This window comes from Vigna unguiculata, chromosome 6 (assembly GCF_037176805.1).
Source record: "Vigna unguiculata cultivar grain cowpea cultivar isolate G323 ecotype 2 chromosome 6, ASM3717680v1, whole genome shotgun sequence".
In the NCBI taxonomy this organism is placed as follows: Eukaryota; Viridiplantae; Streptophyta; class Magnoliopsida; order Fabales; family Fabaceae; genus Vigna; species Vigna unguiculata.
In genome coordinates, this window is record NC_140797.1 from 42,871,854 (window position 1) to 42,888,836 (window position 16,983).

Genomic DNA, 16,983 nt, shown 5'->3' on the forward strand with positions numbered 1-16,983 from the left:
ATTGACAACCATATCTCTTTTTTCCCTTGCCCTTTTCCCACCAGATTAGATCCATGAACCTGAACATAATTTGAATGAGTACAACCAGATACTATAAAATGTGATGCATGAAAACTTTGTTCACACACACAAAAAAGAAAAAGGTTTTGAAGGTATTATTAGAATACACATAAAAATGTTTTGCTTACATGATTTATTTTCTCCATCAACCTCAAAAGAATTAATGTAGAGTATTCCACAGCAAGAGCAGTAGCAATCGGGTGCGGAAAACGGGGTCTCTGAATTAATCAGATGATGCATGATGAAGTAATATAAGTATGAATAAATAATAAATAATAGATAGAAGGAGCACCCACCATAAAGAACCAAACTCAATTATAGGGTCATCTTAATGTTTAAGCATCATCATTATTTCTTTCTAAATTCTTTCGAAGCTACGATGCCACCAAAATTTGTCACCTTCTTCATCCTGCATCATCACATGCTTTGGACAGATATGTTCACAAAAAATTAGTATTATTAAAAAGAAGTAAAGTAGCGCTTAGAGATACTAACACCATGTGATCACACATAATCATAAGTCCACAGAGCCAGAACCAAGAATCGTGTCGGCACCGTCACGTTGTTCACATCACAACAATTATCATGCAAATTTTGTAGTGTGATAATGACGTGGGAAGAATATATAAATTTTAAAAGTATTCTACTTCTTGAAATGGAGACGAAGTGAACTATTGTTTAACATTTAATTTTTTTCTAAACGTTATTTTAAATAAATGAAGGTTGTTTCTACAATTTTAAATATTTTAAGAAATAACGGTATTAGTTAAAAATTAAATGTATAATTGGATAAATAAAATATTTTTATTCATAAAAATATTTATTTGATTTGATATTAAATTTTAGAAGCTATGCATGTTACATGAACTGAACCAGAGGTCTAATACGTATATGGGTTAATTTAACCATAATTTAATAGCTAGTCCCATTTCACTTGGATAAATAGCCGTCACCACCATATCAGGCCAAAAAAAAAGTTATGCGCCAAGACTTTCAACCGGATCAAAATCGAATTAAACAATCTTGATTTCAAGATCTACCCAATTTTGTCTAAACCGAAATTTGAGGAAAGTTGGCCCAAACTAGAAGCAGAATCAAGTTGGTTCGAGCCAAAGTTTGAATCCAGTCAGATTAAGACGAGCACAAGGTCAAAAGTAGAGACAAGTTGGCTCAAGTCAAATGTCAAATTTGGAATGATTGCGTCAAAGGTCAAGCTAGGTTGGCGTAAACCAAACTGGATCGAAAGTCGAGACCAATAAGCTCAAGTCGAACTTCGACATAGGTTAACCTGGACCAAAAGTCTAAATGGGTCAATCTATATCGAAGTTCAAGTCAGGCTACCCTTATCGAAGGTCGAGATGGACCAAGTTGGACAAAGGCCGAGATGGCTCACCTTGAATCGAAAGTTAAGCCACATCGATCTGGTCAATACTCAAACTGAGTCAACTCATATCCATATTTGAGTTGAGTCAACTTAGACCCATATTCAACTGACACCCAAAGTTATGTGTATATTTAATTTCAATGAAATTGTTGAAAGTCTCATCGACTAGAGATAAGATCAATTTACAATATATAAATGAATAGAAATCTTATTTTACAAATCGATTTTATGGAATTGATTTAGGCTTAAAGTTCACTGTTAACATGATATGAGAATAAAGTTATAACTTATCCTAACAGGTTTGTTGGATCTATTATTTCACCCACATTAATAAATGTTAAATTAAACTTCAAATTCACTTGTTAATAGAAATAAAAATTATTAATATTTTCTAAATTGACATAATATTTTCATGGATAAAGAATTTAAAGTTTCCCATAATCGGACCAATGCTCCAATATCAGAGAAAAATATTCTCAATTTATCTATACCCAAATATTTACCTTCATTTCCATTTTTCACTTCAAAGTTGCAACTGAAATTTAGACAATACAATTATTTTATTTCTTAATGCAAAGATGTTTCAGTTAAAATCTAAATTTTGTAGTCCATCGAACATCTTTAAGATCCATGTTAATATATCCATAAACAACATAACAAAATGAAAAATATCTTATGCATATAAATCTTTTACAACAATCATTATCATTCGAGAGTCGTTAAAGGAGAAACATAACACATTCATGAATATGGACCATCCAATATTTCAATACATGAAACTATTTACATTAACAAAAACTTCCAACTTCTATGAAGTTCATAAACAATATAAGACCTTCTACTATTATTCATATCCTTGAATTGGAAGAATGTGAAAAGTTAAAAAGATTTGATAATTCATTCATTATCAAATTTAGAGGACATGAATTATTCAAGAATTAAATTATGAAGTGTGCATTAAGAACACCAATGAAATAGAAAAGGTAAAATGGCGCAAAATCTTTTAGGGTATGTTTGGTCCAGTTAGAAAATTGTTACGCAAAAGCCATTCAACGTGGATTTTTGATCCTGTAATCGATTTTGAAAATCAAACACGAATTGATTGTACGTTACAAAATCAGTTATAATCAATTTTACGTCAATTTTACGTCAATTTGACATAAAATCAAACACATAATAGATGTTATATATACTTTCTTTCCAAAATGTTTGAATATCAATAATTTGGAGTGAGATCTTATATACTGTCTCAATATTTACGAGATTAATGATAATTTGAAACTTCAATTATATGTGTTTGAAAACTCAAACAATGAAGGGCATATCCCCGTATATTCAGTCATAGTTTTAAAGAATAACAAGATTTTGTCGCTAAGGCTAGTGATCTCAACCAAACCCAATCTAAAAAATATCGAAAGAAGGAAGAAACCATGAGAGAAAACAAAAGATGGATAATTTATCGATCTGTGTGTGATCCTAATCTTCTTTGTATTGTTCCAATTTTATTATATGTTCCCCAAAAGATAAACATTCAGTGTAGTTTGTAGTACATATTCTCTCCAGAATTTGTCATATTCATGCTACAGGCGTTGTTGCAGAAGCCCACGCTCACATTTCAACTAAACAGATCAGGTTATGCCCCTTTCTTCATTTCTACCTATGATTACATTACAACAAAAATCTAATGCATTTTTATGCTTTGATTTAATAAAAAGGAAATTGCCTTTTATAATTATTTGTGTGATTTATTTATTTATTTTTATTTTTTACATACTCTTTACAAACTTAATTAATTCTTAAGTCTCTCAGTTATTTTGAATTGAAATTTTATTATATTTTTGTGTTCTATTAAATGTTCAAAATTTGTATTAAAATATTTTATATTTTTTAACTGAGTATTTATAATTTAAATTTTTAGTTAACTAAGTAAAGTTCATTATCTTAGTGAAATTGACCCTCGATCGTAATATTAGGAAATATAACGAAATCGTTATTCAATACGTTTATAAAAACTATTAAAAATCATTATATCGTTCTATATATTAATTACAATATTATTTTTATATTAGTGACACAATATCATATGTTTTAATACTTGAAATCAAATAATTAAAATAATGGGATAAAATAAATTGCCGTTTAATAAAAAAGTTAAACTTCACGATCGAAGAAATATGAAAATTTTGAATAATGAATGAATACAAAATTGTCAGAAACTTAATTAAATAATAAATATAACTTTAATGAAACCAATCTCATATTCTAAGTAACAAAAAATAATTCAACTTTTTTAAAAATAAAAATAACATTAATCCAATTTGCAAAAATAAAAAGTCAATACAAATCTTAACAAAAATAAAAATAAAATGAACGGGCAAAAATTTATTTTAGCCACTTAAAAAATATATTTTATCCTACTGTCAACTATTTTATTATTTAATTGATATAATATAATCTATGCAATTTATTGGAAGTTTAGATGACATTATTTTTTTTTTCATTTTTAAATATATTAGGTTAAACAGTAATACATTTGATCCTCGTCCCTGCTAACTCTCCAAGCGCGCAAAAGATACACCATTGTTGACAGGCCATGACATTTGCGCAAACACTTTCTGTATCTGAATAACCAAGCAGAATGGCTTCACACATTTGCATCTCTCACTCTTTTCTTTTCCATAATCATCAATCTTTTCCCTCTTCTTCTTCTTCTTCTTCTTCTTCATTTTCTCTGCACAATTTTCTATTCTCAAACTTCGCTTCCTCGTTCAAACGCTTCACACTTCTCTCCAAAGCCTCTCTCCACCACCCTAACACCCACGCGCCACACCAAGACGCTGTTTCTCGTGACGTAGATACAAACTCCTCGTCTTCATCCAAAAGCCGCGTTTGGGTTAATCCCAGCAGCTCTCGAGCCAAACACTTCCGAACCAAATCGTCGACCTCCAGGCACAGTTACCTCACCAGACTTGCGGAGTCATTGAACTCGTGCATTCCCACCGCGCAACATGTATCCACAATTTTGAAGGGTCTAGGAGACAATGTTTCAGAAAGTGACGCTGTGTTCATTCTTGACAAGATGGTGAATTCTGTTACCGCGCCCTTTGTTCTCAGATACTTCCTGGACAAGATTAAACCCTCTGGAGACACCGAGGTTATTCTCTTTAACATCACCCTGAAAACGTTTAGGAAATCTAGGGATTTTGAAGGCGCAGAGAAGCTGTTCGATGAAATGATTCAACGAGGGGTCAAACCTGATAACATTACATTTTCGACTTTGATTAACTCTGCTAGGATGTGTTCCTTGCCCAATAAAGCCGTGGAATGGTTTGAAAAGCTGCCGAGTTTCGGGTGTGAACCCGATGCCATGTTGTACTCGGCTATGGTGTCTGCTTATGCGCAAACTAATAATGTTGATATGGCTTTGAGATTGTATGATCGTGCAAAAGCTGAGAGATGGAGCCTTGATGCATCGACATTCTCATCGTTGATTAAGATGCATGGCGTGTTAGGGAACTATGACGAGGGCTTGAGAATCTTCCAGGAAATGAAGGCTCTTGGCGTGAAGCCTAGCGTGGTCACATACAACACACTGCTGGGTGGCTTGTTCAAGGCTAGGAGGTCATGGCAGGCCAAAAATATATATAAAGAGATGGTAACTGATGGGGTTTTGCCGGATTTTATAACCTATTCTACTCTTTTGCGAATTTATGCTGCAGCACAATATAGTGATGGTGCTTTCGGTGTTTATGAGGAAATGAAGAGGCATGGAATGGATATGAGTGTGGATCTTTATAACAGGCTCTTGGCTATGTGTGCTAATGTTGGTTGCATAGAGGAAGCTGTTGAAATTTTTGAAGACATGAAAAGTTCGGGGACTTGTCAGCCTAATAGCTTATCATTTTCATCCTTAATTACTGTATATTCCTGCAATGGGATGGTTTCAGAAGCAGAAGGAACGTTGAATGAAATGGTCCAGTCTGGATTTCAGCCTACTATTTATGTTCTGACCTCACTTGTCCAGTGCTATGGGAAAGCTAAGCGAACTGATGATGTTGTGAAGATTTTTAAGCAACTCGTTGATTTGCACATTGTTCCCGATGTTCAATTTTGTTGTTGTCTTTTGAATGTTATGACTCAAACCCCAAAAGAAGAGCTTGGTAAGATAATAGAGTGCATCGAGAAGGCTAATACACAGCTGGGTTCTGTAATAAGATATTTGGTGGAAGAGAAGGAGGATGATGGAAATTTTAGAAAGGAAATATCAGAACTTCTTAATTCAATTGATGTTAAAGCAAAGAAGCCCTTATGCAATTGTCTAATTGATCTTTGTGTCAGACTGAATGAGCCGAACAGAGCACGTGACCTTCTGGAGTTAGGATTGACGCTTGAGATATATAAAAATTTACAATCCAGATCTCAAAATCAGTGGTCTTTACATTTGAAGAAACTCTCAGTTGGGGCTGCTATGACCGCATTAAATGTTTGGATAAATGACTTGTCTAAGGCATTGGAATCAGGGGAAGACCTTCCACCTCTACTTGGAGTTAACACTGGGTATGGAAAACACAAATATGTTTCAGACAAAGGTTTGGCTAGTGTATGTGAATCACACTTGAGGGAACTCAATGCTCCATTCCATGAGGCTCCAGATAAGGCTGGCTGGTTTTTGGTTACAAAGGATGCAGCCAAATCATGGCTGGAGTGCAGGAGTTCAACTGAATCAATTGCTGATTTGAACTTTCAGGTTTCAGGTGGTTCAACGTTGGCCGTTCAGTATGGATAATGTCTATTTTAATAACGATATGGCATGTTATTTATGCATTTTTATTCTCCTTTAAGGGAAATTTTGAATTAGTAGATTTAGTATATGTATATTTATTAAAATTTTGGTTATCTTGTAGAGACTGAGGAGCTGATATCTAGGCTAGGTAGGTCTCTTTGCAGCTGTTCCAGAGTCTAGGGAGATGCATATTTATTATATCCTGTCCTTAATTTTCCTTTTTATTTGTTCTACGTTTCTATTTTTGATGTCGCCATCATTTGTAAACTAAAACCAAATACTTCAATCGGGGTCATCATTGCTCCAAATTAAAATATCCATAGATGACACTCTATACTTGAAATGTTTGACAAAGATATCTTATAACCTCTTTTATTTGGGCCAAATGCATTTGATAGTTATTGTTAGACTTCAGGGCGTTGTAGGAGCAGTAGGGACAGTATAACATGTTTCTCACCTCTAATACTGCAGGAAGAATGTAATAACTTTCTTTGTCTGTGCCATCCCATGTTGGCAGTTCCTCCCTGCATCTCCTGCAACCCCATAAATTCTTGTATCTCCTCAAATTGTGTACTCTAGAATGTAAATTTTGTATTATAAAATGTACAATTTAGAAAGCATTTTCTATTTTGTATTTTAAAATATGAAATCCAGAATATAAATATGCTTCGAGTTATGCAATTTGAAATATATTTTTTATTTTTTATTTTGTAATTACAATCTAAATATAAAGAGTTAAAATTTGAATTATACATTTTGGAATTCAGAAATTTTATCAGTGCAAGTTAACATTATGCCTAGATGACCTTCTCCTTTTATAAAGGCTTGTACTTACCGGTTGTGATGTGATAGGTGAATTAATGTTTTTAGTGCGTTTGATTTTGCATTATCATCTAGAATTGATTATAATTAATTTTTTAACACATAATTATTATAATTTTGGTTTTTAAAATTAATTAAAATTTAAAAAATTCATGTTGAATAAGAAACAATTAATTTTTGTTTTTATGAGAATTATTCCAGCTGAATTAATTCTCTAAATAAAACACACCCTTAATTCTTCGCTTAGCACATTAATAGGTAAAATTTTTGGAAATTATCCCTAAATTAGAAAGTGTAATTAGATCGTAATTTTTACACCTCTTAATTGTATTTAAAGCTTGTAAAACTATCATAAATTATTTTTTATATAAACTAATTCCAGAAATTAAATTAGAAAATATAAAATCAGTGCCTTTATGTAATTTTTTTAGCTTAAGAACATATTAGTTCTTAATATCTCTGTGGCATAATTGTGTGTAATTTTTTGAAGTTGAATCCATTCTTAGTGTTATCCAAATAGCCTATAAAAAGGCTTGATTGCCATGTTATTTTAAAAAAAAAAATAATGAAGAAGTTAGTGCTTTAAAATACATTTAACAATTGTAATGCCGAATTAGTGTTTTAAAATGGTAATTCATTATTAAGTTAATTTTCAGAAAAATATGTAACTGCTCCAATTCTTTATTAAATCTTTTTTAAAGACTGAGCAGAAACCGAATTTAAATATGGTATGATAACGTTTCTATGTATTAGAAAAAGTTACTTAATAATTACTCTTTAAAAATATATTAAAAGACTAATATGTCCTTCACTGTAAGCGATCATGTTTGGGCGAAATAAATAAGTTTAAATCCAATTTGAGTCAATTATTTAAGTTTAAAGATTTATATATATATATATATATATATATATATATATATATATATATATATATATATATATATATATATATATATATCTAAAACCCAAAAGGGCTACTTAAGAACACACTTTCTAATTTTTGGCATCCTTTTATTTTTGGCCGCCAATTTTATTGGGTAATAAGAATTACTTGTTTTTTTATTGGAGAATTACTTGCTTTTTCATGTTTTTATTGTGATTACTACACGCACCTCATTATAAAAGCCAAAAAAATTTAAATATCCTATTTTGATATACTATGTCATCATCACTGTTATAGTGTTGTCCTTGACGTTGTCATTTTTACTGCAGTTCTAATTACACTTACGTATTTGCCTGCACTCTTTAGGAGGAAGAATAAGTGAGAAAGAGTAAAAAAATGATATCGGTGAGAAGTTTATTCTAAAAGGCATCATATATTTTCTGAAAAATATTTTGAATTTAATTCCATATATTCTAAAAAATTTATTTCAGAAAGCATCTCACATATTTTAGAAAATTTATTCTAGAAGTTTTATTCTGACAAACTTGTTAATTCTAAAATATATTTATTCTAGAAATCCTCTCCTAAAAATTTTATTCCAAAACCGTGATATAAAAATTTCGAAAAGATTTTCTAAAATCTTGTTTTTTAAAATTTTCAGAACAAGTAATTTGAAAATCAACTTTACAAGTTTTTTTTTTTTTTTTTTATTAAATTATGGGGTTGAGGGAGGAAGAAAAAACCACTGTGTTGTCCACCTTCTATCTAACCGTGTTGTCTGGTTAAGCCTATCTAGATTCTATTAACTGTCTGGAACAGTTATCTGTTATCGGAATCTTATGCCGAGACAATAACAGAGAGGGAAAATGGCTCAGCCTCACCCTCTTTGCTCTTCCCATTGTTCCACTTATTCTTTCTCATTCCATTCTGGCAAACCCTTCATTATCGTTCCTTCTCGTTCCAAAACTCTTCTCCCCGCCCCACCACGCTTCTCCTCTGCACAACCCTTCAACACTCTACGAGACGCAAATGACCCAGATGCAAAGTCTTCGTCTTTATCCAAAAATTCAATCTGGGTCAATCCCAAAAGCTCCAGAGCCAAACAACTTTGGAAGATTTCACCTCGGGCCAGGTCATCATTTCTCTCCAAACTCGCCAAGTCTCTGGACTCGTGCAACCCTACCAACGAACACGTCTCTCAAATCCTCGATGTCTTAGGGGACAACATTTTCGAACGCGATGCTGTGTTTATTCTCGATGTTATGGTCAATCCCACTACTGCACTCCTCGCTCTTGAGTACTTCCGGCAAAAGATTAACCCCGTAAAACATGTTGTTCTTTACAACGTTACTCTGAAGGTGTTTAGGGAGGTTAGGGATTTTGAAGGTGCAGAGAAGTTGTTTGGTGAAATGGTTCAAAGAGGAGTCCACCCTAATATCATTACGTTTTCAACTATAATTAGCTCTGCTTCCATGTGTTCTATGCCGCGCAAGGCTGTGGAGTGGTTTGAGAAAATGCATTCCTTCGGGGTTGAACCTGATAATAGTATATTCTCCTTTATGATTCGTGCTTATGCGAGTAGTGGTAATGCCGAAATGGCTATGAAACTCTACGATCGTGCAAAAGCAGAGAAATGGAGCGTTGACACGGGAGTGTTCTCGGCATTAATTAAGACATGTGGGATATTGGAGAATTTTGATGGATGTCTGAGTGTTTACAATGATATGAAGGTTCTTGGTGTCAAGCCTAACATGCTAACTTTTAACACGCTGTTGTATGCCATGGGGAGAGCGAGGAGGGCCTTGGATGCGAAGGCTATATATGAGGAGATGATAAATAGTGGATTTTCACCAAGTTGGGCTACCTATGCGGCTCTTTTACAAGCCTATTGTAAAGCACGGTTTCGTGAGGATGCGCTGGGAGTTTACAGGGAAATGAAGGAAAAGGGAATGGATGTGGATGCAGTTCTTTATAACTTGCTTTTTGACATGTGTGCTGATGTTGGTTGCTTGGACGAAGCTTCTGAAATCTTTGAAGACATGAAAAGTTCGGGGACTTGCCAACCAGACAATTTGACATACGCGTGCTTGATCAACATGTACAGTTCTCATCTGAAACACAGCGATTCCTTGGAGTCGAGAAATCCATGGGAGCAACAGGTCTCCACAATTTTGAAAGGTATAGTGGACAAGATTTCAGAAGGAGATGCTATATTTATTCTCAGTAAGATGGTGGATCCCAACACTGCCTTATTTGTACTTAGATATTTCCAGAGCAAGATTAATTTCAGCAGGGATAAGGAGGTGATTAGTTACAACGTGACCCTGAATTTGTTTAGGAAGTCTAGGGATTTTGAAGGAGCAGAGGCTTTGTTTGATGAAATGCTTTATAGAGGTGTAAAACTAGATAACATTACATTTTCAACAATGGTTAACTGTGCTAGTGTGTGTGGTTTGCCCGATAAGGCTGTGGAGCTATTCGAAAAGATGTCCAGCTTTGGGTTTGAACGTGATGGCATCACAAGCTCAGCCATGATATATGCTTATGCACGCACAAATAAGGTTGATAAGGCTTTGGAACTATATGATCGTGCAAAAGCTGAGAAATGGCGAATTGACGCACTGACGTTCTCAACTTTGATCAAGATGTTTAGCGTGGCAGGAAACTACGATAAATGCTTGATAATCTACCAAGACATGAAGGTTCTTGGTGTGAAGCCTAGCGTGGTCACATATAACAATCTGTTGGGTGCCATGTTGAGAGCTAGGAATCACCGACAGGCCAAGACTATATATAATGAGATGAAAAACAGTGGTATTTCACCAGATTTTATAACATATGCATCACTTTTGGAAGTCTATACTAGAGCACTATGTGGTGAAGATGCTTTTGGTCTTTATAAGGAAATGCAAGGGAACGGAGTGAATGTAACTGCGGATCTTTATAACAAGCTTTTGTCCATGTGCGCTGATCTTGGCTACATAGATAAAGCTGTTGAAATTTTTTATGATATGAAAAGTTCTGGGTCTTGCCAACCTGACAGTTGGACATTTACTTTCTTAATCACCATGTATTCCCGCAGTGGGAGAGTTTCAGAGGCGGAAGGGATATTGAATGAAATGATCCAATCTGGATTACAACCTAATATTTTTGTTATGACATCACTTGTCCAGTGCTATGGAAAAGTTAAGCGAACTGATGATGTTGTGAAAGTATTTAATCAACTTCTGGAATTGGGCATTGATCCAAATGATCACTTCTGCAGTTGTCTGTTAAGTGTTTTGACTCAAACACCAAAAGAAGAGGCTGGTAAACTAACAGATTGCATTGAGAAGGCTAATCCAAAGCTTGGGACTGTAGTAAGATATTTGGTGGAAGGGAAGGAGGGCAATGGAGATTTTAGAAAGGAAACGGTAGAACTTTTAAATTCATTTCATGCTGAGGTGAAAAAGCCTTTATGCAATTGTCTAATTGATCTTTGTTTCAAACTGAATGTGCCTGAAAGAGCATGCGACATTCTGGATTTAGGACTGATGCTTGAGATATATACAGATATACAATCCAGATCTCAAAATCAGTGGTCTTTGCATCTGAAGGAGCTCTCAGTTGGAGCTGCTATGACTGCATTACATGTTTGGATTAATGACTTGTCTCGGGCATTGGAATCAGAGGAGGACCTTCCTCCACTTCTTGGAATTAATACTGGGCACGGAAAACACAAGTATTCAGACAAAGGCTTGGCTACTGTAGTTGAATCACATTTGAAGGAACTCGATGCTCCATTCTACGAGGCTTCAGATAACCCTGGTTGGTTTTTGGTTACAAAGACAGCAGCGGAATCATGGCTGCAATCTAGGGGTTCAACAGAATCAATAGCTAGTTTGAACACTCTGGCTTTAGGTGTTCCAGCAGTGGCACTTTAGTATCATGTTAATTTTTCGGTTTTTTCCTATTCCTTTTGCAGAGATTTTGTGCTGTATATATATGTGCACGAGACTTCGTTTGAAGAAAAGAAATAGCAACACATGATTTCAATATTATTTTCTAGTCCTAAATTGTTGTTATTCCCGGTACAAATATTTTGATTGAAATTATCAAAGAGCGAGGAAGGCATCTGAAACTTACTCGGCGATCACTGTTTTTGATGTAATTTTTTCACATTGGAAACAGAAATAATTGTAAGTTTTATTTAAAATGTGTTTCGTTCTGTATAATCAATTCTATATTAATTTGAGGCAAAACCAAGCACGTATTTATTGTTGTAATAAGCTATTAGTTTTCATGGATTTGCTACCTTAAAAGGTCAAAATGTTAAAATAACTTTGAAATGGTTTTTTCTTAACTAAATAAGTTTAATTTGCATAAGATGTAATAATATGTGTCGTGGAAATTCGGAGGACAACAATAATATATGGTTTTTGTATACAGAGTAAATTACTTCTTTTTCAGATAAATATATAGTAAATGACTAATATTTATTTGAATTTCAAACTTTTAAGTTAATTAAAATTTCAAATAAAGTTTTATATCAAACACGTTATCAATTTTAAATGAAACTTACAAAAAAATTAACTACCTTTCGTATATCTTTTATTTAATCATTTTGTCTTTTAATAAAAGATGATATATTTTAATTTGTAAACATTTTTTTTTCAAAATTTTAATTAAATAATTTCACATTTTTATGAATAATATTTAATTATGATATTTTCTTAAATCTAACTGCCTACATTCTTCCCTTAAAATAATTATCACACATATTTTTTAACCTTTAAATTATTTTCTTAAAACTATATTATTTAGATTAAAAAAATCTTACCATGACACCTATGATATACAGATACGATATGTGTATTGGATATAATATAATATGTATATGATACGTTGATATATTAATTTTGAAAATAATAAGATATCACATGTATATTGAAAAATATGTAAATTTAAAAAAATATAAAAAATATATAATTATTCTTGTGTGAATCCAAATTAAGATCAAATGTATTAAATATTTTTAACATAAAAACTTATAAATTATCATCATCATAAAAACATTATTGATTTATATATATTAAACACTTCATTAATAAGTATCAGTCAAATATCTTAAAGTATCAAATACAAATATGTGTTGGATACAGATACATGACACAAATTAAAGCATCCATACATCAGACACTAATTAAACGATTGGATAATTGGTGTAAATTTTTTTCTAGGTAAAAATATGTTTTTGGTCCCTCAAGTTTAACTCAAATTTGGAAATGGTCCCTGGTCGAAATTTGGTCACTGTTTGGTCTTTGTACTTTTAAAATCATTGTTTTTAGTCCCTATGTTTTAGACGACGTTAAAAATAACAAACGGCGTGCCACATGTTATTTAATTTTTTATATAAAAAATAAAACTAGGCCGACGCTTTTAACAAAAACTGAAAAAATATGTTTTTGATCCCTTGAGTTTTAACTTAAATTGAAAATGGTCTCTGGTTAAAACTTTGTCACTGTTTGGTCCCTGCACATGCAAAATCATTGTTAAAATATAATTATACTACTACTATTAATAATAATAACATTATATAATAATAATATTATATAATTGTTAATAATAATATTATCATATATTAATAATAATTAATCATATTAATATATCAATAATAATATTAAATAACACTTGGCGCCGTTTGTTATTTTTAACGCCGTCAAAAAATAGGGACTAAAAACAATGATTTTGAAGGGACCAAACAATGATCAAATTTCGGGAATTATTTTTAAATTTGGATCAAACTTGAGGTAAAAAAACATATTTTTTCTTTTTTTTTATTGACTACTGGAATTAAATTTATAAGTTTTTGAATTTATTTTGATAAACTTGGGAGGAAATTATTAAAATGTCATTTTCTTATTTCAATTATTTTAAAACTAAAGTTGTGAATAAGTTTTTTAATAATTTAATTAATAAGTATTTAGTTAAATTATATAACCAAATTCATCTTTGATTGATTGGTTGTTGAGAGTTTATTAAAATCCACTTAATGACAATTATTTGATTTTAAACACGGTAAACATCTCTTAATCCAATCCAATCACGAGTAATTTATTTATGATAGTGAATTATTCAGAATGTTCCATTATTTGTTATTTAATTACTTGTTTCATCCCCATATTTACAAAATCTTTCAATTTCAATCCCCTTAATTTCAAGCACAAGCTTAAAGAACATATAATTTTGCTCAGAATTAAAGGAAAAAAGGAAGTTTAATATAGTTCATTGTTGAGCATCATATATTCTGAGTCTCCACAGTGTCATAGAAGGAAGGAAAATGGCTCAATCTTACCCTCTCAGCACTTCTTCATCTTCTTCATCTTCTTCCCCTTCTTCTCACGCACTCTATTATCGCAAATCCATCGCCATCACCACATCTATCTCATTCTCTCACTCTTCCCGCCATTTCAAACTTCTCAATTTTTCTTATCAACTCTCTCCTTTCCTCTCTAAACCCAAAACCCTGCTCCAAGCCACCAACACTCTACAAGACACAAAACTCGACGACCCAGTTGCAAAATCTCCATCTTTATCGAAAAATTCCATCTGGGTCAATCCCAAAAGCCCCAGAGCCAAACAGCTTTGGAAGAATTCCAGTCATGCCATTTCATCACCTCTTGCCAAACTCGCCAAGTCTCTGGATTCATGCAACCCCACCAGCGAACATGTCTCTGAAATCCTCAGCGTTTTAGGGGACGACGTTTTAGAACGCGATGCCGTCATTATTCTCAATGCCATGGTGAATCCCTACACTGCACTCCTCGCTGTTGACTACTTCAAGCAGAAGATAAAACCCTGTAGTCACGTTATTCTCTACAACGTTACCCTGAAGCTGTTTAGGGAGGTAAAGGATTTTGAAGGAGCAGAGAAGCTGTTTGATGAAATGCTTCAAAGAGGGATCCACCCTAATCTCATTACTTTTTCAACTATGATTAGCTGCGCTTCCATGTGTTCTTTTCCGCATAAGGCTGTGAAGTGGTTTGAGATGATGCCCAGTTTCGGGTGTGAACCGGATAATAATTTGTCCTCGTCCATGATATATGTTTATGCAAGAACTGGTAATGCTGACATGGCTTTGAAACTGTACGATCGAGCAAAAGCAGAGAAATGGCATGTTGACACGGTGGTGTTCTCGGGGTTGATTAAGATGTTTGGGATGTCAGGGAATTACGATGAGTGCTTGAACGTTTACAATGATATGAAAGTTCTTGGTGCGAAACCGAATTTGGTAACATATAATGCTCTGTTGTATGCCATGGGGAGAGCTAAGAGAGCCCGGGAAGCCAAAGCTATATATGAGGAGATGATAGATAATGGATTGTCACCAACTTGGCCTACCTACGCAGCTCTGTTACAAGCCTATTGTAGAGCCCGGTTCAGCAAGAATGCTATGAGAGTTTACAAGGAAATGAAGGAAAAAGGAAAGGATATCGATGTAGTTCTTTATAACATGCTTTTTGACATGTGTGCAAATGTTGGTTGTGTGGATGAAGCTGTTAAAATTTTTGAAGACATGAAAAGTTCTGGGACTTGTCGACCGGACAAATTTACATATGCATCTTTGATCAACATGTACTCTTGCCTTAGCAAAATTTCAGAGATGGAGGCCATGTTCAATGAAATGATGGAATCTGGATTTCAGCCTGATGTAATAGTTCTTACATCACTTGTCCATTGCTACGGAAAAGCCAAGCGAGCTGATGATGTTGTAAAGGTATTTAATCAGCTCATGGATTTGGGCATCAGTCCTGATGGCCGCTTCTGTGATTGTGTTCTATATGCAATGTCCCAAGTACCAAAAGAAGAATCTGGTAAGCTCGCAGGTTGCATTGAGAAGGCTAATCCAATGCTTGGGTCTGTGTTAAGGTATTTGATGAAAAAACATGAGGGTGGTGAAAATTTTAGAAAGGAAGCATTAGAACTTTTTAACTCAACTGAACCTGAGGTAAAAAAGTCCATGTGTAATTGTTTAATTGATCTTTGTGTGAACCTGGATGTGCCCGACAGAGCTCGTGACCTTTTGGATCTGGGGTTGACTCTTAGGATATATACTGATATACAGTCAAGATCTCAAGCTAAGTGGTCTCTGCATCTGAAGAGACTCTCAGTTGGAGCTGCTCTGACTGCCTTAAGTGTTTGGATAAATGACTTGTCTAAGGCTTTGGAGTTAGGGGAAGAGCTTCCACCACTACTTGGAATCAACACTGGGCATGGGAAACACAGGCTTTCAGATAAAGCTTTGCCCACTGTTTTTGAATCATATCTGAAGGAACTTAAAGCTCCATTCCATAAGGCTGCCAATATGGATGGCTGGTTTTTGGCTACCAGTGAAGCAGCCACTTCATGGCTGCAGTCCAGGGGTTCAACAGTGGCTCTTCCCCAATGAAATTGTTGTTTACTTTTAGGCAACCTTGTAGCATGTTGGCTTTAAGCATTTTCCTATGCCGTGGGAAAATTTTTTGGTATTAAGTAGTTTCTGAATTTGTTGTTGGTTATGGATGTCTTACATTGTGAATGAAGAAGGCGGCCTGATACTAATATCTTGAAAGCGTATATGAAAGTAATTAGTTATTGGCTCTGGTGTATTTCATACCCGAATGTGGTTGGATATTAGTAGTGTTGATTGAATAAAAATGGATACTGGAATTGTTTTGGCCTGGACAGGCAGCTGCACAGGGTGAAAGTTGTCTTGTGCTAGTTTGTATTCTAAAGCCTTTCTTATTTTGGCAAGGTTGATGCAGCGCATGTTCCTACTTTGTTCTACATAAACAAAGTCCGGTACCTTCTGTTCTAAACTGAAAGCAGGTTTAGAGGGCCAGGATCTATATCTTCATATTGATGACTGCAAATTTAGGAGATGGTAGAGATCAACAAAGTGAAAACAGCCTAGCAATTTTTTTATTATGGTACATAAAACAATGAAAAGGCTTAGTTCTGAGCTATGAACCAAATGTCGTACTTCTTTCCACTTTTCAACTATACCAATTTTTGTGTGTTTGGATCAATATT

The 16,983-nt window shown here is 33.7% G+C and overlaps 1 protein-coding gene and 2 pseudogenes across 2 annotated transcripts; all 3 read left to right on the forward strand.

Annotated features, from left to right (window-relative positions):
* Positions 1-3,968: 3,968 nt before the first annotated feature.
* LOC114186688 (pentatricopeptide repeat-containing protein At4g16390, chloroplastic-like) lies at positions 3,969-6,570 on the forward strand. Of its 2 annotated transcripts, XM_028074664.2 has the most exons (2): positions 3,969-6,198; positions 6,349-6,570. In XM_028074664.2, exons 1-2 carry the CDS (start codon positions 4,083-4,085, stop codon positions 6,405-6,407), a joined length of 2,175 nt encoding a protein of 724 aa, XP_027930465.1. In that variant the 5' UTR covers positions 3,969-4,082; the 3' UTR covers positions 6,408-6,570. The 2 variants fall into 2 exon arrangements, with proteins under 2 accessions (XP_027930465.1, XP_085530420.1); XM_085674294.1 differs by having other exon boundaries at positions 3,970-6,570.
* A 2,115-nt stretch (positions 6,571-8,685) lies between these two features.
* On the forward strand, positions 8,686-11,972 carry LOC114187291 (pentatricopeptide repeat-containing protein At4g16390, chloroplastic pseudogene; annotated as a pseudogene).
* Positions 11,973-14,203: 2,231 nt separating this feature from the next.
* LOC114186851 (pentatricopeptide repeat-containing protein At4g16390, chloroplastic pseudogene) lies at positions 14,204-16,635 on the forward strand (annotated as a pseudogene).
* The last annotated feature ends 348 nt before the right edge of the window (positions 16,636-16,983 follow it).